The sequence below is a fragment of the Gymnodraco acuticeps genome, unplaced genomic scaffold, assembly GCF_902827175.1.
Source record: "Gymnodraco acuticeps unplaced genomic scaffold, fGymAcu1.1, whole genome shotgun sequence".
In the NCBI taxonomy this organism is placed as follows: domain Eukaryota; kingdom Metazoa; phylum Chordata; class Actinopteri; order Perciformes; family Bathydraconidae; genus Gymnodraco; species Gymnodraco acuticeps.
The window spans coordinates 211928-238826 of NW_022989983.1; the positions used below are offsets into that span (position 1 = coordinate 211928).

At 42.5% G+C, this 26899-nt stretch overlaps 1 protein-coding gene across 18 annotated transcripts in view; it reads left to right on the plus strand.

The window, feature by feature from the left end:
- foxp1b (forkhead box P1b) overlaps positions 1 to 26899 on the plus strand; it is a 210224-nt gene that overhangs the window by 159980 nt on the left and 23345 nt on the right. For 11 of the 18 annotated variants that reach the window (XR_004568602.1, XM_034212290.1, XM_034212288.1 and 8 more), the window contains 5 exons: positions 5234 to 5371; positions 5583 to 5693; positions 10011 to 10161; positions 18413 to 18596; positions 24309 to 24416. Coding sequence is in view for 17 of the 18 variants with exons in the window: in XM_034212290.1 (XP_034068181.1) it covers positions 5234 to 5371; positions 5583 to 5693; positions 10011 to 10161; positions 18413 to 18596; positions 24309 to 24416 (692 nt within the window). In the remaining variant the exon portion in view is untranslated. The remainder of the gene's footprint in view (positions 1 to 5233; positions 5372 to 5582; positions 5694 to 10010; positions 10162 to 18412; positions 18597 to 24308; positions 24417 to 26899) is intronic. The other 7 variants (XM_034212294.1, XM_034212303.1, XM_034212302.1 and 4 more) reach the window with 3 other exon arrangements.

Here is a 26899-nt window from a genome sequence, read left to right on the forward strand (position 1 = left end):
GAGATTTCAATCATCCTGAATGGTTCATATGAAATTAGGCTTCCCAGTCTTGTCGACGACTAATTACGTTCGCACATCATTTTAAGTAGAATCGCTCCCGTGAAATCCCGGCTACATTTCCACGCGGTGAGGTTTGGTTTCCTCTGCAACACTCTGCAGGCCGAGGTAAAACAACAGCTTCAAACGGACTACCACTCACTGATTTCTCCAGGGCCCGTTATTCCTTTTTTTACTTCTCCATTCCATTTGATGCCCCCTTACAAAAAAAAGCAAGATGACCCCCGGGAGCACAAATGAAAATGTGATAATTCCCTTTCTTTTCTTTTATCCTGAGCACCTTTTTACGGCCGGTGGAACGTCTGTGTCTCACCTCCTCGTCCCTCGTTTCTGTTTCCTCTTAATTGCCTCAGTGGCGGTGGAAAAGGGGGAGGGGGGGGTTTCTTATATCCTCCTTCACTACTCACCGTGCACTGACCTCTGACTTGTGATGGGGGGGGGGGTCTTCATTAACTCTTAATCAGTGGCTATTTAACATTTTCACATGTGCAGCTTGTGATAGATAACCATGTGGTATTACTTTTTCTCTTGAAGTTGGCTTACTGTAGGTGTCTTTTAATACCAATGCTGTGTGTGTGTGTGTGTGTGTGTGTGTGTGTGTGTGTGTGTGTGTGTGTGTGTGTGTGTGTGTGTGTGTGTGTGTGTGTGTGTGTGTGTGTGTGTGTGTGTGTGTGTGTGTGTGTGTGTGTGTGTGTGTGTGTGTGTGTGTGTGTGTGTGTGTGTGTGTGTGTGTGTGTGTGTGTGTGTGTGTGTGTGTGTGTGTGTGTGTGTGTGTGTGTGTGTGTGTGTGTGTGTGTGTGTGTGTGTGTGTGTGTGTGTGTGTGTGTGTGTGTGTGTGTGTGTGTGTGTGTGTGTGTGTGTGTGTGTGTGTGTGTGTGTGTGTGTGTGTGTGTGTGTGATCAGAGAGGATGCAGAGAACTGTAATATGAAGGATATTAAAGTTGTAATGTTTAGGCAAAAATAAACAACTATTTTGAAAATCTGAATTGTCATTAATAATGAGAATAAAATAAATTAATATCCTTGTGAAAAATATCTTTTTTTTAATATAGTTGTTTTTAAAGAACATTTCATATTTTTAAATGAATCACTTTTTATTTATGTACAAGAAAATGCTCTTTCCAGCTTCTCTGATATGGATATTTTATTGCTATTTTATGTTTTTTTCATAATAAAATGTAAAGTATATTTGTTTGGGACTGACAACACATTTAAATAATTTATTAATATATGTTGACATAGTATAGACCTAGCAATTAATTAATTACTGTTTCATAAATAACGAATATAAAATCCAAATAATGTTCTTGTTAAAAGGGATCATTTGTTTTGATGGTAAATGTTTCAAAATGTGTAAATTAATCACGTTTTATTTATTTGTATGTAAATGATTTTTCCATGATTGCGGTTAATGTTCACACACCGCATGTACTTTCTTGCTCCTGTAAAGAAAACTGGTTTTGCTCCTCCTACGTGTGTGTGTGTGTGTGTGTGTGTGTGTGTGTGTGTGTGTGTGTGTGTGTGTGTGTGTGTGTGTGTGTGTGTGTGTGTGTGTGTGTGTGTGTGTGTGTGTGTGTGTGTGTGTGTGTGTGTGTGTGTGTGTTGTGTGTGTGTGTGTGTGTTGTGTGTGTGTGGTGTGTGTGTTGTGTGTGTGTGTGTGTGTGTGTGTGTGTGTGTGTGTGTGTGTGTGTGTGTGTGTGTGTGTGTGTGTGTGTGTGTGTGTGTGTGTGTGTGTGTGTGTGTGTGTGTGTGGCCAGCCAGCAGGCCTGTGCTGGTACGGTATATTGCCTGCAGTCACTAGGCAGCTGTGTGAAGATGTTCCAGCTCTGAATGTTTCTGTACACCTGGAGAGCGCCACACCTTCGTGAAATTCATATAAGTCAGCTATCCCTGGCATCCTCAGAATGTCCTCTTTTTCGCACCCTCATATCTGCGGACTAGATTAGAGCCGGGCTCACTGGATCCCTCCAGTTATTAGCCCAGTACCACTCTCTCTTTTGTTATACTATCTTTAAATGGTGATATATGTTTTTTCGTGGATCATCTGGAGTCATGATGTTATCCGGGAGATAACGGAGGGAGTGCACCATATGGGAGTGCTCTAAATGGCGACTGGCGTCCTGTGTTTGCGTTAAATGGGCATGATACAGCGGCCAGGGCAATATTTCTCTCTTAAAGTACCCCCCCCAATACACCCTCCTCCCGCCTTTCCTCTCAATAGGATCCAGTCTTAGGCAGATTTTCACTCCTTCAGCACAGGATTAAATGGTAGTAGTTACATTGATCAATAGGTTAAGAAGCATACAATCCCTCTTGCTGCTAATGACCTCAGTAGTAATGGGTAATAAAATGGGGGTGTGTAATAGCCTATTGCACAGAGGAGGCTGCTCCGGCTGTAGTTACAGCAGCCAGACGCTCCTCACAAGGCGGAGTGTGAAACCATGATGAGATCTAGGTGTAAAGAATTAAGACGGTTAAATTGAAGGAAATCCCGGTGTAATTTGTAATGAAATTGGCAGCTATCGAGAGCCGGGGTGTGTAAAACCTCACACTCTATATAATATGGCTTGACAAAATGATTATACATTTGAAAATAAGACAGCTTTAAACACGGTAGTCAAAAAAATAGAGCATGAAGTAGATTTTGAACACACATTATTATTTATCCTCAGTGTGCGTGGGGGGTAAATGTCATGTTTAGACGGGAACTATATATCACGTCACGTATGGCGCTTGCGTGTCAGAAAGACGTGGGTTGACCTTCAAAATAGTTCATCAAAATTAGAAGGGAAAGAAAGGACTTCAGTGGATAATGACTGTGAAATTAGGAGAATGGGAGGCCGGGGCTATGCAAATGACAGGACAAGTCATGTGCAAAAGTCAAGATGAAGTGCATATTAAGACATAATACAGGGGGGAATTAATATTGCATTTTTCTGCTCCTCGCGTCTGCTTCTGGAGATGTGAAGTGTGTGTTAGTCCTCCTGGGTGGGGCTGGTTCTCCGTCACTCTCCTGGGGGCTGGAGGCGGCACAGTGTGGCGTTGAGTTAACGGAGAGCATCAAAGCCGCTCCTTTCCTATTTGACATCCCTTGCCCTTTCCTCCACATTTGCTCTACATGCCGTTCATTATGACTTTGTTTTTGTTTAACAATAATGATGCAGAGAGAAAAAAAAAACCCCATGTTACCGTACGAGATTTTAAGCAACATTCAAAAATGCATAACAAATTCAAAAGGGCTGTCATTAGCTATAAGGCGGAGCCACAATTTGGGTAACCTTGGTGGAGGCGGACTGTCACCGTGTGATCAATCTGAGATACAAAGCATGTTTTATATGCACATATGCTAACAGTGGGGGGAGAAGAGTCCTGCATTTCAGATCTTACTTAAGTAGAATTACTAACGTACAGTACAGGCATCAAATCTACACCAAAAGTAAAAGCACTCGTCCCATTTCACAATCCTATATATTAAATGACTGGATTATGATAATTTATGCAATAATGTGTCCATCACAGCTGGTAAAAATAGAGCTAATTTGAATCATTTTACATTCTGGATATCTCAACCCGTCATGATATACCATAGTTGATTCATTAATTGATTTATATTTTGTGTTAGCTAATAATCTGAATCTGTAAAGTAAAGCTGTGGTTAAGCCCACTCAGTATGGAGATCAAGGAGATATTTGAAATTAAGCAGCCTAAAGAATACATTGCATAGCCAAGTTATTGTGGATACAAATATTGCCACCAACCAATAACAGGTGGCACAACACCACATGAGCTGAGACAAAATAAACTCCAAAAAAACCAGTGGGGTTTTATGGAATATTATATATGTGCTGCATCTCATGTGTGTCTTTTGGTTCTTGGGTGTAATGGACAGTCAATATAGTTATATATCGACTTCCAAAAGATGTAGTAAAGTATACATATTAAGTAATAAGACATTTAAATTAAAGTCAACTTCAAAATTGTACTTGAGAGCAAAACTTGCCTGCATCTTAACATACCCAATAAAACACCACCACAACATGTTAACAACCCGACACCATCACACACGTCTCAGTTGCTGTTTGTCATCCGAATGTGAAGGAAAGGAGCTTTTAATGGTATCGCACATCATGGTGCTGAGTGGCAGACACACTCGGTGTCCCGTCCGCCGCCCGAGCAATTAAGGCGCCCTGACAACTGTGGGCGCTCTCTCAGTGTCACAACAAATCACTTGTTTTGAGGAGTCATGCACTCACACCTTTCTGCTGGGAGTTAGTTAGAGGTGTGTGTGTGTGTGTGTGTGTGTGTGTGTGTGTGTGTGTGTGTGTGTGTGTGTGTGTGTGTGTGTGTGTGTGTGTGTGTGTGTGTGTGTGTGTGTGTGTGTGTGTGTGTGTGTGTGTGTGTGTGTGTGTGTGTGTGTGTGTGTGTGTGTGTGTGTGTGTGTGTGTGTGTGTGTGTGTGTGTGTGTGTGTGTGTGTTCTTCAGCATGGCTCCTCCTCCTCCAGGCACCTTGCATCCACCCCATAATAGATCTCTGCTGACAGCCTCTCTAATGAAATGCTCTCACATGACACATTGAGCCAACCGCAGCAGTTTTTGAGGCCATCTTTTCATGTCCTCAGGTATGGCATATTTGCCATGTTGTATAAACGCTGGATCTGAGATGCAGATGCGGATCATATTGTGGGAGAGGGGAAGGTTGGAGGATGAAGAGGATGTCTTGTGTCCTCTTAGCTCGCCTCAGTCTGGTGTGGTGTCAGAACAGTTAGAGGGGTGTGTGTTTGTTGGAGGGTGTGTGCCGCTTGTAACACATCAAGATGACACTTAAGATGAAGTCTAACAGTCCAGTATTTACCAAGAGGCTTTCTTTATATAATTTATTTATGTATAATTCAACTTTTTGGACAATAAATGAATTGTTAAAGTAGGTTTCTGTGCAGAACATCCTCTAATATGGACATATTCAGATTTCTTTGTTACTTTAAATGGAATATCTCTGGGACTGACGAGACAAAATATTAAACTTAAACTGGAATGGACATTTTTCTAAAATGTTTCCTGTTTTCTGCCACTTATAGACAATACATGTAGAACAATGAATCGCTTAATTCAAGTACTGCATTAAATCGGTCATGTATTAGTGGATTCTTACATCTGTGTGCTTGTTTGTGTGTTACAGGTTCCAGTTTCAGTGGCTATGATGACACCCCAGGTAATAACTCCTCAGCAGATGCAGCAGATCCTTCAGCAGCAGGTCCTGAGCCCTCAGCAGCTCCAGGTTCTCCTCCAGCAGCAGCAGGCCCTCATGTTACAGCAGGTAATGTGCATCTGACATTACTCTCATTCATCTGTAAATCTTCTTTATGTAAAGACAGCAAAGATAAATTCACTTTAAGCTGCCTTACTTTTCATTTGTTTTCCCTCGTTCAACATTCCTCAAAGTATTGAAAATTCTCCTAAAACCCACTGCTGAGTTTATACGACTGACAGGCTTTCACTCACGTGTCGCCTTCTGTCTTTTCTTGCAGCAGCAACTCCAAGAGTTCTACAAGAAGCAGCAGGAACAGCTCCACCTCCAGCTCTTGCAGCAGCAGCAGCAGCAGCAGCAGCAGCATGCGGGCAGCAAGCAGAATAAAGAGGTAGGCTGACATCACTCCGAGCGCCTGCCATTACCAAACCGTTGGCCAGACAGAGCATGGAAGGCATGTGTGCTCCCTCCCTCAACCCCATCTGCTTCCAGACTGTGGTTAAAGCACCGAGGAGGGGTGGGGGGGATCAAGTGCACTCATGCTTCTGATTAGCATGTCAGACATGCTGCATAAATGGCAACAACTGACTGATACTGTGCTAAGAATACTCTTTCCACAACCACATTATATGTATAGTCTGACATGCTTCATATTAGCATGATTAGCTCATTAGCATGTCAGTAATGCAGTATGACTGGCATTAACTGAATGATAATGTGCTCAGTATACGTTATTTTTCTGAAAGCACATAACATTTATAGTCTTTTTCAAACATGTGTGACATGCTTCTGATTAGCATGATCAGCTAATTAGCATGTCAGAAATGCTAGACTGTTGGCAACAACTGACTAATAGGCTACTGTGCTACGAATGCTCTTATTTATCTGGAACCAGACTATATGCATAGTATCTGACATGCTTCTGATAAGCATCATAAGAATACTCTTTTTTTTAAAAACCATATTAAATGTAGCTTTTAAGCGTTATGTCTGGCATGCTTGTGATTAGCATGATTAGCTAATTAAGCCGATTAGCATGTCAGGTATGTGGGATAAATGACAACAGCTGATTGATACAGTGCAACAACACTATATTTTCTCTGCAACCACATTAAATGTGTATTTATTTTGAAATGTATGTCTAACATACCTCTGATTAGAACGATTAGCTAATTAGCATTTGATATGATACTGATATTTCCCTTAGAGTACTCTTTATTTTAGTTTAGTGTGCACAATAAATGCATAGTATTGAAGTATTGGCACTTGACACTAATACACCAGCACATATCTTTATGGTTTATTGCATTGTCCCTTTGGATAAAGCGTCATCTACTGTAAGTGTAATGTAATTGAGCCTTGTGAATTGTTATATTTAAAGTAAACAAGTGTCCTGTGCAACAAAGAGATGGCCGCTGCTGCGAGCCTCGTGTAATGAAAGGCAGGAACAGGGAGCATATCAATCTGAGAGGCTCTGTAATTAACATGGAAATGGCAGAGGAAGAGAAGGCATGTCATTGTGAGATATCAGTGCGGAGAGCGCTCCCAGCTTTGTTGCCTACATGTGTATTTTTTTTTTCTTTCTCTCTCCATCTTTCTTGCTCTCTCCTTGGCGCCCTTCAGAACGGGCAGTGCTCGCTTATAGGCAGCGTCTTAATGCGTGTTAATGACCAGAGGATACGAGCATCACTGTGGACAAAGCATATTATTATTGTGCGGTCAGAAGAAGTTCAAAGACGAATCTGGGCATTTCTGCTCCTGTCCCCGTTGAGCTCCGTGTTTGGAGAGTGGAGGAAGCAGGAGAAAATTAAGCCCGATGTTAGACTCACACACATGCTCACACTTACACACACGCACACACGTCCGCGTCCTGTCGAAGCTCCCAACTTCAAAGTCGTAGCTCCCTAATTAATGAACTGCGGGCTTCAGTTTGGACAAGTTGTGGCGTGATGCTCCCATAAATCAACATGACAGCGGAGCTCCTCGGCCTCAGATAGGGCCTGTCACCAAGTCGCATCTGATGTAAACACGAGAGGGGCAAAGGGGGAGAAAAGAGAGGGAGGGAGGAGGGGAAGGGGTTGGAGCAAGGAGGTGCAATTGATCAGTTGAATGGAGCATGAGAATAAAAGAAAAAACAACTTTTGAAGCATATTATGTATGATCACAGGAAATGGATGCAGCCTCGAGAGGCTCTCCCCCTCCGCCCGTGTTTTCTTTCTCTCCCCATCACCATCGCTCTCGCCTTTTTTCTTTTTTTTCTTCCTAGTCGCAGCCATCAAAAGACAGAATAAGAATTATGCAGTGACTCCCCTGTGGCGGCCAGACAATAACCCCCTGTTGTTGCTTTGTGCCTCTTTTATTTTAAAGACATCAAAATTTAGTTTCTCAAAGATCTTTAACTTTATATTTGAAGCTTGACAATAAGGCCTGCCAGTGTCACTCTTTATCATTTGTCAGGGACTGTATTTTTCTCTCCCTCATGCCACTTCTTGTTAACCTCTTATTTGGTCTATTGGGTCTCGGGCTTTTTTAATGTGTCTGCATGCTGGGAGCGCACAGGAGCTCCTGTCAGCTGATGGGACCAGAAGAGAAAAAAAGAATGTGAAGGGGAGAGAGTTAAATTCATTTGCAATACTCGATTTTTCCTTTCTTCTCCTTTTTTCTCCCTCCTCTTCAGAAAAGCCACCCTCTATTTATTTAGCGTTTTGATGAAAGACATTGTTCCTTGTGAACTCCCACCCCCGTAGCACTGTTATCTTTCTGTCAGGGAGGAACAGAAAAGCACTGAAGACAACTTTCCTCACACTGAAGGAAACGGGGGGAAAAACACCTTTTCATAAGATCAGAGCAGATCACAGTCCACCTGCATATCAAACTCTTTCCTCTCACGTGCCCCTTCCCTCATTTTGGGCCACACATAACCCTGTGAAGGAATGAGGCGACTCATCAATTATGACCCTCTTCCACCACTGGCAGAGCGTCTTCCCTCCCTGATTGATCCAATGAGACGACCCCACTCGTCGTAATAGACCACTGCTGCCCAGAGCTTTATTTTTAGAGAGGGTGTGGGGGGGTGTGAGGAAGGGAGAGGAAGGCCGTTGGACCCTAGGCTGTGTCAGGGGTTTTCAGAGAGCGGAGAGTGACCTGACAGCCATGCTGCTGCGAGACCTTTTTTGTGTGCACTTGATTGTGAGAAGTAAACAAAGCAGTGTATCCTGTGTTTGGAAACAGGGCGCGGTGCACAGCTTGGCAGACCCTGCAGTGCTTTTAGTGCCCCCAGCCACCACCCGGCCGCTTGACTTATGGCCTTGTGTACTCATAAACAGGCCGGGTATCCTGTTGAGTCTCAATGCGCATTGTATCTGTTGGAAAATCCAAAAGGTGATCTGACAGAGCTACGGTAATGATTAACAGTTAGGGTTGTTGGTTGTTTGGGCTTAATCGACTACGATTATTTCAGTCTGTCGTTTTTTAAATATTTGTATATGTTAGTTAGTTCCAAGAATGTTATGAGCACAAGGAATACAGTTGGAGCTTCTGCGTGATTGTTTTGAGGGAAAGAACATTTTATGATTTTGTCAACTAGGTACATTTGAGAGAATCTAATTTCACTATATTTTTTTACCATTTTGATATTCAGGAATATTGTAGGGCAGATCCTTGGTGCTTTAACCTTATATTTACACAATGAGTATTGGTCAAATAAGCTACAGCAATGTGAAAGTAATGACTAAATGGGAAAATAAGAGCTCATACAGACTAGTTAGTTCACTTTCCCTTTTTCAGATATCTGAGATCTAAGACTATATTTAGTCAAGTCATATTTGTATACGTGAATATATTGCCCAGCCCATAATGTGGATTAGTCTAATGTCAATTGTGAAGAACAACCCTATTTTGGGGACATTTTGCTGAGTTGACTGAGGATTTGTTGAGAGCATGGGACGAACAGAAAGGGTTCAAAGTAATCCCCCTCCTCTGTCATCTAAAGAACATCTCATTTGTTTTGACTCAAAGGGGATTTTTTGGGAATATTGGATAATTTCCTTCTATTTATTATTCTGACTTCTCCGCTCTCACATCACCTCTCAAAGTTCACACATTTCACTAACCAGCGCCAACAAAAGTCTCCTCCTGTCCCTAAAGACACACCAGCCTTTAGAGGAGAAAAGCTTTGAGGAAACAACACAACAGCTATCTTTTGCTAGTTCACAGTGTGGAGCTTGTTGGGGGAAAGCGTGTCCCTGAACGCAGCACGGTGCCGGGGAGAGTTGCTCCGGTGGTTATTAAGCACTCTGGTTTAGTCACACGTTGTTTGCTGAATTATGAATGGCTGTAATTAAATTCCTGTGGCTCTTATTATGAATGATTAACTATGTTGTTTCATTGTTTGTCATTTGCCTCACGACTCCTCGTTAATTAAGGGAGACAGAGAGATGTACGCCGCACCTGTCTTCACACACTAAAGGCAAAAAATTATGAAAATCCCGCTCGGCTATTGTGCACGAGAATCGATGAATGTGTTTTCTTATGAATGAACGTGTTGTTCTGAAGTGTTTTACTACCTGGGAACTTCCTGGCCCCCGGATCTAAAGATGTTCTTCCTGAAGAGCGTACAGGAATGTTTGCACTGGCTGTTATGCTTCTGTATTTCTGTGTGCTGATGGTGTGTGTGTGTGTGTGTGTGTGTGTGTGTGTGTGCCCACAGCAGCAGGTGTCTGCCCAGCAGCTGGCCTTCCAGCAGCAGCTCCTGCAGGTCCAGCAGGTCCAGCAGCAGCACCTGCTCAACCTCCAGAGGCAGGGGCTGCTCACCATCCAGCCCGGGCAGACCGGCCTGCCGCTGCACTCCCTCACTCAGGGTCAGTACCTGCTCATACCACAGCACTGTGTACAACTACAACCCTACTGCACTCTGTCAAATATCAACAACACACCGGGGACAATGAAACACCGCTTTTTAACTACAACATATTCAAAGGACGTGTTAGAATGTGTCTTCAGATGTGAAATTAAGAGGTACTCCAAGTATGACAAAAGTATATGGTTATCATTTATCTGTTTATTGATACCACGGCACTGCATATAACTACAACCCTCTGTCGAATATCCTGTCAACATAACACTGAAACACAACTATGTCCCGGGATTCAAGGCTTTTATTGTCATGTGTGCTACAGTGTAGATATATCAATGAAAAGCTTAGGTCCCAGGCTCCTCCAACAGTGCAACACAATAAAACAGATACAATAGTGCAAGTAAATACAAATTAAATAGAATATAAATAGTGCCAGGAGAGTCTATATACAAGTAATTGGAATATTAGATAATTAATGTGTAAGTTGCAACCAGATGAATGTCATGGAGGTTCTTTCAAACGTTCCGGTGTTTAACAGTCCTATGGCCTGTGGAATGAACTGGACAATGAAACGCCTCTTTTTAACGCCAACATATTCAAAGAATGTTTTAGAATGAGTCTGCAGATGTACAATTAAGATTAAGTCTGACAAAAGTACATTATGGTTATCATGTATCTGTTTATTAATACCACAGCACTGCATATAACTAGAAGCCTCCTGTCAGACATCCTGTACATAATTAGTCAACGGCTCAACGCTGTACAATGCTCTGTCTGGGTAAAATATGACATCTGATTGAACAGTGTCAAAAAGTGCCAACATGGATGATCCTGGTCTTTGAAATGAAATGCTATTATGTGTCCATTGGAACGTAGTAAATTCTAAACTATAGTGCCAGAGTCTAACAATTAGAGAAAGAATATTAAGTGAGTCATAACCACAAGAAGAAATATCATAAATGTGTCATTTTACAAAACTGTATTTCAAAGACTTTTTGACATACCTACAAATCTAGTATGATTTAAATGAGTTAGACATAGCGTTGGTTAGTGGAAGAAGAAGAAAAAAGATGTATATATATGAATCTAGAGAAAGGTGTTAAATAGGCAGAGTTCTTACGGTCATTAAAAACCTGGAAAAGTCATGGAAATTCAAAATGCTAATTCCAGGCCCTGGAAAAGTTCTGGAAACAATATTTTTTCCAAAGTCATGGAAATGTAACTAAAGTTGCATCAAATATAATTAATATTTTATCTAATCGCCGAAATAGTAATACTGTAATGATAATAAATACTGTATCGTATGGTAATGAAACGTAAAATGGCATTTAACTGACGAGGTATTTTGCTGGTGAGATTTGAGTTGCTTTAGCATGAAGAAGCTAGTAAGCCTATTGGATTTGTTTGAGATAGGCACAACATGTTTCAGATGCAGACCTTATTTTCCTGTTCCATGTTAAAATAAACCATTTTCAGTGGTACCGCTGAGAAAGAGTCATTTTTTTGGACATGGAAAATTAGGTAAAGGTCATGGAGAAGTAATGGAGAAGTCATTGAAAATCATTGGTGAAAAAGTGTATGAACCCTGAGAGAGTGCAGACTGGAACACACTATTAATTATAAGCGTTAAAATACTCAAATGATGGTACAATATGGCAAAATGTCCAAATCATCGTACCAATACGATAAGGATCGTACGTTATGCGACGCCGCTGAACAAACCTTGTGAAGGTTTTTTTTATAATAAGGAAAATACTCCAAAATAATTGAAATGTTTAGTTAGATAAGGTAGAAATTGCAGAACTGCTAATGTATTTCTTCAAATGTTTTGAGTGTTTTATATGCTACTGTTATTGCTCTGCAGCAAAACCTGTTCATATTTGCTTAGTCAAAGTGAACAACGTACCACTTTAGTCTGAAACCAAATACTGTGTGTGGTTTGAGTGGCTCAGGACCATAAATCCTAACTAAACACTTACTTATTAAAAAATGTATAATCCCTCCTCGCAGGTTCATTGTGGTGTGCCACACTTTATCTTAGATTAGTGAATTCAATCAATTTGTTACTGGAAGGAAAAAATATCACAAATTATTTTGATGATTTATTAATTGCTTTAAAAAAAAAAAGCAGTTTTCAGCGACTAATACATGGAGTTCTTCTACCTTTTCTGGTTTATATCACAATTAATTGAACATCTTTAGGTTTTTGAGCGACAAATCAAGATATTTAAAAACATCACCTCTGAATTTTAGAAACCGAGATGAACGTTTAACCTGGTTTATAAAATAATTGTCATTTTAATGGAAAATCTCTTAGTTGTTGCCCTATTTTTTACTGTTTTCAGAATCAGAATAACTTTATTTGTTCCACAGAGGGGAATTTTTTGTATCATCCTGGACTATAGAAGTATTAAAACGCCAGTGTTCAGAGTGTCCATGCTCTGCCCTTGAACCCTCTGCCCTGTGAGTGGCATCCTGGTGGCAGTCTCCTTCAGCCCTGGATCTATTGTTCCTAAACTGCCCGTGAACTTGTCATTGTGAAAGCGCCTGTTACTCGATAGGGACTGTGAGACAATATTTGTTGTTTGGCCAGGAAGTTTATTTCTTTATTCATCCTTTTAATATTTTGTTAAGGAGTGGTCCCCTCGTGACAAAGACGCCATCATAAAGGTTTCAGAACATGACATTGACTATTCATTCCCAGCTAAGACAAACAGTTTTGAAATAACAAGATAAGAGCGATACAAAACGGTGAGGGTTGGAGGGTGGTTAGGTAATAGGCAAACACAAACAGGGTTTGTACAGTGGTGTTATTGTTTGGACTGGGAATGGAATCACTCATCCACCCGCAAACGATCGCCTTGGGCACAGGCGTGGAGCGTTGTGTGTGTGTCAGATGTCTGGCAAACACACACACACCCCTTGAGTAAAGCATTTTGTGGTGATATTGCTATTGTATAACTGTATTGCTGATGGATTTCACAACAGTCTAAGAACATCCTGTTTACACTGTGTCAACACCAAATACCTGTGAGGCATCTCACTTTATCAAAAGACTTAGTGTCTTTAACTCAAACCTCTTTTCACTTTTCAGTTCACTTTATCATGAGTGAACTGTTAAAACAATTGGGTTTAAATAATCAATTGCATCAGAACAAACTAAGATATTTTTTTTACAATGTAGACACCCCTTACTGGGATTTTTTGGTTGACAAGCTGGCCGGCTCTGTTGTGATTGGTCAACCGCTTAGAGATGTCCCGCCCGTTAGTCTATCACGTACAATGTGTTGGAGCGCTAGCCAATAGAAGCACAAGGGTTGCTTATACCTCATTCACACCAACGCAACTCCGGTTCAAGCTCCGTGCTAGAGCTTTTCAGGTTCAGAACCGGTTCTTCGGTTTAGCTCCGGCTCTTTTCACACTGCCCAGAGTCCACCTGGTGCTGCGTCATTGCGTCATCGTTTGCGTCATGACGTAACCGTTTGCGTGCCTGCTTCATAAAGCCAAAGCGCTTGGAAACCCCTCACAGCTGACACCGACAACAACAACAATGGCCGATTGTGCTCCAGCTTCCTCTGTACCTCTTCGGAAGACCAGATTCCCAGTAGGTAGCTGGTCTCTTCAGTGGACCACTGCTGCTTGTTAAGTTTCTCCATCGTTGTGTACAAGCTGGATAAAACGCCGGCTTTTTGTTGTTGTTCAGGAGTTGATCCCGCCCCTGCCCCCGCCCCCGCCTCGACGTAAGCGTGACGTATGTGGTGCTTTTGCTCTGGCCGGACAATTTTTTGGTGCTCGAAATGAACCGGATTCCGGAGCTAAGAGGCTGCTCCGCTGCAGTGTGAACAGGAAAACCCGGTGCTTTTCAAGCTCCAGCTCCGAACCGGCCCCGAAACACCGTTGGTGTGAATGAGGTATTAGTGATGTCACTATGTTCTGGAAGTAAACAAAGAGTCCAATGGAGGTGTTTTAGACAGGGGGGGGGTTTGGGGGATAAACTTTGGGATTTTAGCCTTCGCAGACCATTTACATGCACACACATCTATAGAACTCTCTACAGGAAAGGGAAACCCCAAAAAAGCATAATAATGCTTATGCTTAATATTTTCATTTTTATATTAGCTTATTATCTGAATCTAAAAAGTAACTAGTGATTAAAGTCTCATAACAATGCAGTAAAAGGTATTACGTAGCATAGACTGAAAATACGATTTGAAGTGAGTTGTATGCAAATGTCTCTAAGGTCTGGAATGTACAGTCAGTGTTGCCCTTTTCTCACAACCAGTTGAACCTGGTTGGTTTGCGTATCCGTCGACGGTAAACTCCGTGCCTCCGACAGCTGTTGCAACACTCGGGCTTCTTGTGCTCCAGGCCCCCTCGGTTTGTCTTCCTATCCTACACATTTTCTGCTTGACTGTTTGAAGTTATTGATGACCTTTCTGTTTTCCACATCACTAAACTCTTTCATGCATCAGCGGGCCAGGGCCTGTGGTGCCCAGATCTAATCTGCAATACTCAGCTAGCAGTTAGCACGGCGTCGGAAGTGATGAGTTGATCTGCTCCGTTTGGGTCCCGCTGATTATGGATTCAAACTTGCAGGGGGAGGGGTGGAGGGGGCAGTAAATTGGCATGACTTTTTAACTGATTATTTCCTTCGTTACAAAGTGTAGATATCCATACGATTGATTTAGGAAGCCAGTGTATTATTTTCCCATGTGCAGAGACAAAAAAGGGAACAAAGGGTTTTCAGATAACAGGTCACTGTAACAGATTAATTCAACACAAGCAGGTGTGCAATCTGCAGTTGTGTTTCATATACTACCGAGCTCATTCTTTCATCAGTCTCCTGCTGAGTAGCATCATCGACTGAGACAGATTACTGTCATTTTTCCCTGCCAAAACGACGCACTGAAGGAATGCATTTGAATCAGCCGTTCAAACATTTGATAGCACTAATTAAGTACAAACCTCGCAGATAACGGTTTTGAGTGAAAAACAATTGCTCACATTATCTGGAGTGTAATTTGTTTCTGTTGTCGTAAATTTTTCTGACGTTAATGTCCAAAGTGTTGGAAGCGGCCAGACGCTATCTGTTATAAATTACCACGACGTGTTTGGGGAGGATATAACTCTCATAAATATAAAATGTGATGCACCCTACCCTCCCCCATCTCACAAAAAGCCTGTCCTCTTGACCTGATAAGTGAGTCAGTGGCTGCTCGTGTTGCTCAGGTGTGTGTGTGTTTATGCTCACCCTGCGAGGTCGCTCTGAAAGAGAGTGAGTTCTTGAAGCTGCACAACATCATTTAAGCTGTCTGGGAGAGGCCAGTGGGACAGTGACAAGACAAATTTGTCGGTAATATGAAAGCAAAGAACGTGGCGAGCCATGAAGTGCTCACGGAGCGGCGGCACATCGGGGACAGCGGCGGGTAATGCGGCTGACCTGTCAGTGATTGATACGTCCAGCAGTGGGCTACTGGTAATAGTTCCTGCGGCATTAGGACAGGACATATTTCAGGCCTAAGGGGTGCATATCAGCAGGCCGGTGATTACGGAAACATAAACAGGGGTGCAGTAAAGGTCCCAGCCCGGCGGAACAATAAACTAATAGCGATGTCACTTTCCCCCCACGGCACCACGAGGAGTAACAGCTCGGTTTAAAGAGCCCGGAGCACTAGGGGCCATTTTTTATTTGGGGGGGATGATGGCCTGCAACTGATGTCATTATGAACCTTAAATCAACTTTCTGCTTGCTTGAACATGGTCACCTGGGTGCAGGGGGACAAGGACGGGAAAAGGTTGAAGAGCTCGGCCTGTCGGTGTGCCAGAGCTACCTGCCGAGGTGAAATTGAGTTGGGAGACCGGTGATCAATCAAGTGTCCCAACAACATACATTTTTTAAAGTGCCTGTCCGTGTTTCCCGGCTGTAATGAGCGGAACAGTTGTGTTGAAAAATGGAAAGGGGAAAGATAAACCAATCCGGCATTTAAAGGACGGACAAACTGGGGGACCCGAGGAAGAGGATTTCCAGATCAATGTCATTATGTGTCCCACAGTAATCAGATGGAGAGCATTTCGCCCCAAACACAAAATATAATACCCTCCGAGATGTTTCTGTAATGACATTGTATTGTCATTTATGTGGAATCATGAGCCATAGCTGTTGTTGGGTTTGAAGAGGTTAGGGTTAGGTAGGAGTAGGGAGAGGGACGAGCAATAAAACTAAGGACTAGATCCAGGAGGAGACAGCCTGGTCCCACTCCGTTACCTCTCTCATCAGACCGCTCTATCCGCTGCGGTTTCATCTGAGTAAACAGTGGCGTCGGGGTCACCGGGACTGCTGGGTAATTGAGCCAGTGTGGGCCGCCCTGTCAAGCACATCGGCTAAAAATACATCGCCCACTGTCACCGGGCACCAAGTGGGGGGAAAATGATTGTTCCCACTGTCGGAGCACAGGACACTCGCATCACCGGTGACCTTCCACTTCAAGACCAGCTTTCATAGACACAGAAAAAAAACTTTTACTCCAAAGTTAAAGCATCAAAACAACAATGGATCCTTTGAAAAATGCAATGGCAAATGAGCACTCGGTGGATTAGCATGCTGTAGCACAGAGCGCAATATTAAGCATGTTTAGCCTGTCATGGACGTGCGCTTCGATTAGAGCACATCAAGGCGTTGAAGAGAATACGGGAGAATACAGGCAGGCAGAATGGAGCGGGCGTGTTGAGATATTCCAATGAGGAAAGACGCTCCTTGGAACGTGGAAAGGTTATTGATTTGTCCTGTAATCATTTCCTGCTCTTTGATATGCAAACGATCTAGTGTGAATTTACAGCAATCCTATCAGACTCATTTCACAGTTCTTAGCCCCTGCGTCTCTCCGGAGTCCTCCGCCTCATTAGGCCAATGTTCTCCATTACCAGCATAATTAAAATCTTTAGTAGCTTATCAAATTAAAAATATTTTTTCGCTGATCGTATTGAGATCTTCACCTCACAGTTATTTTCCACAACAGGAATAAATTAAGACTAAGCATTTCGCACACAATGTATGACAATCTGGTGCTTGAAAGGAGCACTTCTGGTATCTATAGAGCTGGTGATGAGAAACGGGGGAGAATGAAGGGGGGGGTGTATAAACCCGAGAAGATAAGCATGTGCAAATCATCTTTCATTTGCCACTGCTCATTTGGAGAATGGATTTAATTAATTGTAATGTTAAACGAGCGGTCTTGCCCATTTGCTCTCTGGTTAAATTCACCTCATATCCGAGGGCTTCTTTCAGCATGCTTGAAACATGTGGTTTATTTAAACACAGATTCGAATACCCCAATACAAATCCACACACATTCACCCTCTTAGATCTTTTAGTGGGCTATTCAAATGTACCCAGATGTTTTGACTGAAAATACAAATAGCTACATAACCGCACCCATGAGGGTTAATCTTATTTTACATATCTCCTCCTTTATGTCGAATGAAAGCAGACTTGTGTAACAGACAGTAAAGATGGACACATATATAATATAACAAAGGCTCTCACAGAGATGAGGTTCACAAACAACAAGCATTATCCTTTATTTATCCCCTTGGTGTCGGAGATTGCTGTCACTCAAACGCAGAAAAAAAAACACGCGCTCTGTAAATGTTTTCAAGCCGACAGAAAAATGTCTTCCGTCTTCAAGGGATTTTTGTTTTGTTCAAAGGGCTGTGCGAGCTGCAGTGTGCTTGACTTGTTAAATGAGGTTTAAGTCTTCTGTGTCAATTGGAGGCGGTGCAGAGCTTTAAGTATTTTGCACATTAATGCGCTTTGGAGAATATTACCCCAGGGTCCTGTTTCTCAAGCAGGCAGGGGTGGGATGTTTTCCGAGCGTTGCTATTGTAAACTTTTCTGTTGTGTATGTTCTGCGTATCTCTTGTTGTCGAGAGAATATGACGGTGATTATTCAGATTTCATGCCTTGTCTGGATGTTAATTATTTACTCTGAGCATGAAATCTGCGTGAATGCCAGGGATTTGTGTATACAAACACGCTCCAGATCACAGGGAGAAATGGGAGGGAGAGAAGGAGGTGGCGGAGAGAAAGAGAGAGGGGGGGTGGTGGGGGGGGAGAGCTCTCAGTGCATTACCCTGTAGTGGAATATTTTCTAATTAATACTCGGCTTTGTTTACAGACGCTTTGATTTAATTAAGTGATGAAGAGGCGAGTTGGATTAGCTGTTAATTGATTTAATTATCCAATTTGTTTGTCTCAGGCATGATTCCAGCAGAGCTCCAGCAGCTGTGGAAGGAGGTTACAAACGCTCACGTGAAGGAGGAGCACAACCACAACAACGGCCACCGGGGTCTCGACCTGTCCTCCCCGGCGCCGCCAAAGAACACCCACCTCAACCATCACGCCTCCTCCAACGGGCAGTACATGAGTCACAAGAGAGAAGCGTGAGTCTCAAAGTATTTGATTTTGTTTTCTGTCTCATCTGTGGTTTTACAATGGGCTTTTGGTTGGAAGCCTGAAATGATGTTCGCGTTTTGTTCCATGACAGAAACACGGTTAGGTTTAGGGTTAGGCAAACACCCCAATACTGAATATCAAAACTTGTACTTTTGGATTCAAAAGTCATTAAAATGTTGTTATTTTGTCAAAGTTGGTTTTGCTAAACAAAACGTCCACACATCTTAAACATGTGTTTGCACCAAAGCTTAATTCCTGCCGGAAAAAAAAATCCCAAAGGCTTTTTGTCGAGGGAACCTGTTCAACACTAACTAACGGGTTGGCCTACAAGAATGTGACATTAACAATGAAGCTTGTGAAACAGTCCTTGATGTGCAATATATTCCCATTTAAAAATAGCTATATGTCTCTAGGCCTTGGCCGATGAACCCTGTTGGTTTTCTCTTAATTCATGGTGTGTAAGTATATTTTTCATTACGGCAAACAGTCACTTTTCTATCAGCCTGGATACAGCAGGGGATATCTCCTACACTACACAGCTTTCATTGCCACCAACTGCACTGTAGCCGTTTTGCATATGACACTCAAACCTTTGAATCCTTTGAATTATTTGTTGGATGCAAATGCAGCTGTACATTTTTGCTTGTAAAGCATTAATATCACAAATCTCTTCTCAGACAGGAAAACCTGTTCTTTGTGAACTTGTTGACATGCAGTATCAACACGATCATCACCTGTCACACCAGGAATGACAAAGACATTACCAGGAACAACAAAGAATGCTAGAAAAACAAACACTGGGTGTATCATATATTTTCAAAACCAGGGTGAATCACGAGCAAAAATGTTTGCGCTCTGGGCTGTGTGTCTGCGTCTTTAAGGAAGGAATTAATTTGGCATCTTACACATTGGCTTGTTTTCTTGCACCAACGCCTGATCTTTGAACTGCTAGTGAGGAGCCTCCAGGCGCCGTGAGCTCACTGCATAACATCTGACTTGTGTTTCAGTGATCAAAAAACCTACGCGTCATTATGAAAGCAATGCCGATGAAAACATGTTTAGTGCAGTAAAGCGGCATGCCTTTGGAGGTGAAGAGGGGCTGTTGGTGAAGGGGGGGGGGTTGTAGAGAGGATCTGAGTGACTTGGAGAGGAAATGCTATGATTCACTGATGGAGAGATACAAAGCGGAAAGCAGCTATTTCATTTCAAGCGGTGATATCAGTTTAACACCAATTCATAATACCTGTAATGACTTATCCTCTTTAATGTTTCAAAGTTATCTTCAAGCACAGGCACTGGAGAAAATAAAATATAAAATGGGCTCCCACAGTTTGACAGCATCCACAGGCTTCCAGCTCTGCATCCACACGGTGGCTGAATGTCTGGGTTTTTTGGTGAAGACAAATCGCGGGGGAGGATATTGATTCGCTCACTCCATCACACATTGTCGCAAACAAGGTGAGCATCGATGGCAGGGGAAAGTCGAGAGGCTGAGGGCTCCATGAAACATCGGAGAAGACATAACGCAAGAGCCGGCAGCCCCCTCTGCCTGGCGCTGTCTGTCAGAGATTAAAGAAGATGTCAACAGCAGTTTAGCACGAGCTTAAGAGAAGAAAGTCGTCTGAATATTCTCGCAGTATCTTAGATCTGTCAGAAAACCAAGCAGGTGATTCTCATCCAGCGCATCTGCTCGAGGAATTTACGGATTACCTACCCAGCCTCCCAATGTGCAATTTGCTAAAGGAAAGAAGACGAAGTGAACACAAAACATTGCTTATTAAATGATGCTAATTTAGATCCACACATGACCAGTAATCCTCTCTCCCACAACTATCAGGAGCATTGTTCCCCCTGCCCGCCTTTTGATGATGCAAACTCAATTCTAATCAGACTCCATGGGAAGAAAAAAAAATGAAATATTATTAAGTGTGGTTATTCTAAGCAAGGCTCTGAGAAAACGTCTGTTATAATCCAGGGATTTGAATAATCAGGTTGAAGATAATGGGCTGGGCCGGCCCGGGCGTAAATAGAGAGCATCCACTCATCCTCCCAGCGCTGAACTTAATGAACTTTTAATTGATGCGGTTTTGCAAGTCCTTTTGTCATGCAACAGAAACAAGCCTCTCTGCTGATGGGCCTGTTTTCCCGACTGGCTTCAGATTGGTTTACAGCAGGCCCTAAGTACCATGTAGTTAGTTTCATGTGTCATATAAAATCTGCCCAGGCACAACGACGCCTGCAACTAAAACCTTAAGTGCATCCACAGGAATCACTCACCGGCTTTGCACTTCCGTCTTAAGGAAGGAGGAGAAATTCAATCACTGCTTGACACACCGAAGACGAGGCGAGCGTTCCTGCTTTGACTTGTCTCAAAAAACACTCTGGCAAAGGCAGGCTGGGATTTCTTTCTGTTTGTCTGAACAACAACCGTGATATGACCAGGGTCTGAGTCACTCAATCTGTCGGCCCGCGTTGCTTCTGCGATGCACAGAACAAGATATACCCCTGTGAGCCAGGTCATCTTTATTCAATGATTTGCTTATTTAAATGAAAATGTGGCTGATCTGTATCTGACACAAATTCCCAATACAGTGCAGCTTTGTGAAGGTGGCGGGTGGGGGTGCGTCGCCACAAAGCGATTGGCCCACTTTGCTTCCCAACAACCATCAGTAACCACAGCTCGGGGACTGTAACACTGCAATCTGTTAAGGAGATAAATAATCAGATTTGGCACAGCACTCCCATCTCTCTTGCCTTTCATTTGTCTTACACCAGAAAAACTGATAATTAAATCATTTAGGGTGAACCATGCCGTGTTACAGAGAAGACAGGAAGGGAAGGATCGGGCCTAGAGAGTTAACAAAGGAGGATTGAGGGGGAGGAAACAAGGGGCTCTGAGACATTTTCTAATATGAACTCCTGACAATATTTGGAGAATCAGGTCCGCGCATTGTCTGGAGTTTCCCTCTTTGACAAGTGACCCAAAACAAGAGATTGTCTGTTTCAGAAGAGTTCTCACTTCGACAGTCTGTAGTTGGGTCATTAACAACAGAAGGTCCATACTTTTATTAATGTGTCTGATGATTTTGGCGTTAGCTCTTTTCAGACAGACATTCCAGAGTCTCGTTTTCTTTCAAGCTAGACATCTTCGTTGGCGTCTTGGTGAAAAACACCCACCTTTTCTCCGCCTTCGATGCTTGTTTTCTTCCGGTTTCAATCCAGCTAATTTATCATGATTGGATCTAGTCATACATGCGCTAAAACGGTCATCAAACCACCTTTGTATGGGGCCTGATGGTAACATCTATTGTCTGATCCTAATGAATAGGACATTTGACCCCTCAAATGCATCTCCTCCTAATGTGTAGATAATTTAAGGGTTGTGTAAAAGGGGCTAAGTAGCAGAGTGAGAGTGTTGTAACTGGCTTCACATGGCCGGACTCTGACCTAGCATGGTGGACATCAATCTTCCTTTTTCTTGCTGATAGATTGAGTCCATCAGCACAGGACGATGCCATAGATCACGACATGTTTATGGCCCAAAGCATCTCATCATCAGAAGAGGTGAACTAGAAATCCAGCTGTCGGAGTCGTTGGTGTCGACACATAAACACAGAGCATCACCTTTCTGTCCGGGTCTATGGGCACTTTAATGTTCCCTCTCCTCTAAAGGAAGCTGATGACACGGTTTTTACTCGTCGCTGTTACAAGATCATTAGGGTGTTCTACCCCCCTGGGCTGCCTGACAAAAATAACATCCTGATCGACCTGTCGTGGCAGTCAAATGTAACGCACGCAGGGAACTGCAGAGCGGTTTTTGTGGGGTATTTTCTCCCTTACATGTTCTCAAATGGGAGAAAACCCCATGAATCCTACACTCTTCTCCTATTACACTAATGTAGCTCATTTGGCGTAAGTTCTGTCATTTACTACTGTTTAGCCATCCACCATTTAAAAGGGCTCTTCTGTCGCCAGCCCCTCGCAGCGCTTTGTGCTCACTGATTCCCAGCGCACTCCACATTTCAATTTCTTATTAATACAGAATTAACCAACAAGCCTGCTCACAAAGAATTAAAAAAAATATCCCTTTAAATTAAAAATCAGCGTTACCTTCAGCAGTCCACAAATGTCCTTGTTAAAAACTCATTATAATAGGCCGGCCCGCCATCTATTTATTAGCTGTATCAAAACAGAGGTCTTAATGTGAATGCATAATTCATAATTGAATTTTTTTTTTAAATCTGACTTTTGAAAGAGGCACAGAAAAAACTGCTAACCACATTCATGAATGCTTGACTGCTTCCTAATTGCAATGCAATTATCACATGTTATGAACAATGCCAACTCCTAAGCAAGTAATTATAACACAAGGAAACTAGTGACGACCTTTAAGATTTCCTACTTGAAGTACATCTCTGCTAACATTGATACAAATGAGATTGTAATCTGAACATCAGCGTGTTGAATCCTGCACGCCACGGTTAGATTACTTTCTGTTCACTTTCAAATCAACTGCTAAAACCATAGCAGATGTGTGATTGGCTAAGCAATGCAAGAAGTATTTATTTTCCCCTCTCTGTCCCTTAATACATCCCCGGAATTAGTAGGAATGTTCTCTTATTGAATATATGTATATGAATGAGATTTTAAGCATTATTCCCACATGACTAAACAATAATGAATCTCCCGATCTGGCTGTTGTACAGAGCAGTGCTCAGACTGCCGGAGATACAGCGGTGTTGTCGCACCAGAAGCACAGGTGGCAGCGATATAGGCCAGTCCCCCAGGCTCTTGTACTCGAAAGTTGTGTGTCTTGTACGATACTGTGTCCATATGGCTGCCTGTCTCGCTCTATCAGCAGACACAGGTCGGTTCTCTCAGCGCTCATCGTGGCTATCCACGGTTCCCAGCCTCTCGCCATATGGAAGATGTTGTAAAGTTTGTTTTTTAGGGAACGTTCCCCTCGCTATTTAGACTGATTGCACCAAGCCATAAGCTCCCTGTAGATGCGCTGCTTGTCAGCCCCTGGTGACATGGAGTGGTCAGTAGATAAATTGATACCAGGCGGGGATGTTTACACTCATGTGAAAAAAACGCCTGATGCTTTTTTTTCTAGTGGGGGTTTCATGTTGTGGTACACACACTCCTCCAGGTGGGCTCCGGGACATGATGCAGCAGGAAAAGCAGCGGCTGAGGAAGCCCCCTAGCAGCCTTGATCAAAGTGAATTGAAACATGGCTCAGTGATACTAAATAATTACATATTGATTTGGTTTCTCTTTCGCAACGTGAGTCCCCTCTTTAAGAGAAGAGCCAGCAGAGATCACACAGGTACTCTGATCCGACACAAGCCAGGTTCACAGATCAAGTCGAAGCCAAAGGTTTTCATGTGGAAACTACATCAGCGCTCACAGGGAGGTGCTAACCAGGCAGCAGCTTAGCAGCAGAAACCTGAGTCTGTGACCCGTTATGTAACTGTTGTTGTCAGAGGTGGAGAGATCGCTTTCTTATAATAAAACAAATCACATTTGACTATATATCGAGATGTTAAGTTTGTCACAGTAGAGGCACAACATACTAATATGAACCTGAACACGAGCAGAAGATGTCCTCTTTTGACTTATCTGTTTAATTCCACTTTTATTTGAAAACTTTACAAATGATTTTAGAATCTAAATCTGTCTCTTTCTGTGACTTGCAGATCCACGCATGAAGACCATTCCCACCACAGCCACCCTCTCTACGGTCATGGAGTTTGCAAATGGCCTGGATGTGAGGCGGTGTTCGACGATTTCTATTCATTCCTAAAGTAAGTAAAAGTCTCTGACCGATGTTTTCTACCGCAGTTTGTTTGTCCACGATTGCATGTTTAGTGACCCCCGGGGACTCCAGGCACTACAGGTGCAGCCGGTTGTTTTTCCTCAGTGCGGTGCCTGTGTGTGCCTGGCCCTCTCTCTGCACTGTGCCGGGGTCTCCTTCTGAGAACCGCATGGGCCTCTAATTCCTGTGATAAGTGCAGTTCCCATGGTGACAGGGGCCGTTTTTCCCAAACAAACAACGGTAGGATGTTTATCTGCAGCAGCCCACACTTAGGGCGCTCTGCATGTTTGCCCTTGTCACTGGACGGACAGATGATTGGTGTGTGTGTGTGTGTGTGTGTGTGTGTGTGTGTGTGTGTGTGTGTGTGTGTGTGTGTGTGTGTGTGTGTGTGTGTGTGTGTGTGTGTGTGTGTGTGTGTGTGTGTGTGTGTGTGTGTGTGTGTGTGTGTGTGTGTGTGTGTGTGTGTGTGTGTGTGTGTGTGTGTGTGTGTGTGTGTGTGTGTGTGTGTGTGTGTGTGTGTGTGTGTGTGTGTGTGTGTGTGTGTGTGTGTGTGTGTGTGTGTGTGTGTGTGTGTGTGTGTGTGTGTGTGTGTGTGTGTGTGTGCCTGGCTCAGCTCTTTCTGTCTTTCTCTCACTGCTTTGTTTGTCTTACTCTCTCCTTTCTCTTTCTAATACTTTACTTCTCAGACTCTTGGTTTACAGTGTTGCTTATTTTATCAAAGGCCCACCACGCTGTGTTCAAGTTAAACATGTACAATAGGAGTCTGAACACTTTGCTATGTCATGAATCATTTCAACAATAATCTGTTGATCTGCAGGACAAGGCAGTGTGGGAAACTATGGCAGTAAAGCGGAGTAAAGTGTTGAAAAGATTAGGAAGTGTTCACATTTGAAAAAACTATAAAAACTGAGACTAATACTACATTTATTTGAATATATAAAGGCAAACCAGATACAAAAGGTAACATGTATTTATACATAGATGTTTCCTAAACAGATTTTAGTACTTCTAAGTCACTTACATACTAACATGCTCAATGAATTAAATAAAATGGTAAACAAATACAAATGGTGCTCGTTACAAAAATGCAGTTCTTAGGTCAAAGCTGTCTTTTTATTTTTTCAAAAACCTACCAATTTCCAAAGTAAATTATGCAACAACAAAAAAATACACAATAAAAACACACAATAATGCAACTTTGACATGTTCTTTAAGATTACCCTCTATGAGAAGCACTATCAAGGTTATTTTGTATTTAAATCGCTTTTAGGAAGTTGTAAATGGATTCAGAGTCTTAGTAGATATGATTCTCCATTTCCCCCTACCCTCATAATGTACCTCAGAAGCCCCCCCCCCCCCCCCATCTCCTCAGAGTGAGCAGGGTAACAGGTTGAACCCTGACACCGGCCCTTTGTTGTCGCCATGTTTCTCCGACTGAGTCACACCGACGCTCCACTGATCATCCTGTGTGCAGGAGGTAATCCAGCACATAACAGCGCCATGGTTACGGAGAGGATGAAAACCTCTGCATTGTGGAAGCAGATCAATGGCTCACTGTCACCCCGGATTAGTCGCACTTTAAACAAGATATGACACAATTCCATTATCCTAAAACAAGCACTCGCAGACAGAGGAAGGTGCAGCGCTCACAGGAAGCACAACGTGCTCTGTCTTTGTCAACATCTGAATCTTCGTTATCGACGTGAGCGGTGGAAAATAACAAAGTACTATTACTACAGTATTTACTACAGTACTTTTACTTTGCTTGAGTATTTCCTGCTTCACTTTATAAGAGAATATTGTAGTTTTTACTCATTTCATTTATTTGAGTTGATTTCAGGTTCATATTATTAACACAAAAATGAAATCAACATGTGAATTATGAAGTACTATTATAGATTAATATACCTGTCAGGTCAATTTAAATGTGTGATTTTAAAATGGGGCATTACGCACAATGAGTCATTTTGGTACTTTAAGAATATACTATACTTTTGTACCTTTACTTAAGTATGCTTTTGTATGCTGCACCTTTACTTGAAACAGAGTATTTAACACTAGTATTTCTACTTTTACTTAAACTGACTACTTTTTCCACCTCTACATAAAATACATTCATCTCAAAGAGAGAAGAGATACCAGATATTAGCTAGTAGCATATTTCCATCTGCAGTCTTTGGGCAGGTGTACTTTTTATAATAATGCTTGTACTTTTACCTATGTAACATTTTGCATGCTAGTCTTTTACTACTCAAAGAGTATTTTAACAATTTAGTGTTGCTATTTTGACTTATAATCCGAGTACTTCTTCCACCTCTGATTGACGTAAATCCACTTTGAGCGCGGTTTTCTTTAGAAAGGAAAGGTTATTCAATCCAGAGCCGTTTCTGTGCAAGAGGAGAAAAGAGTCCGTTTATTTAATAAACATCCTGTGACACGTAGTTATTAAACCACGTATCACACACATATTTC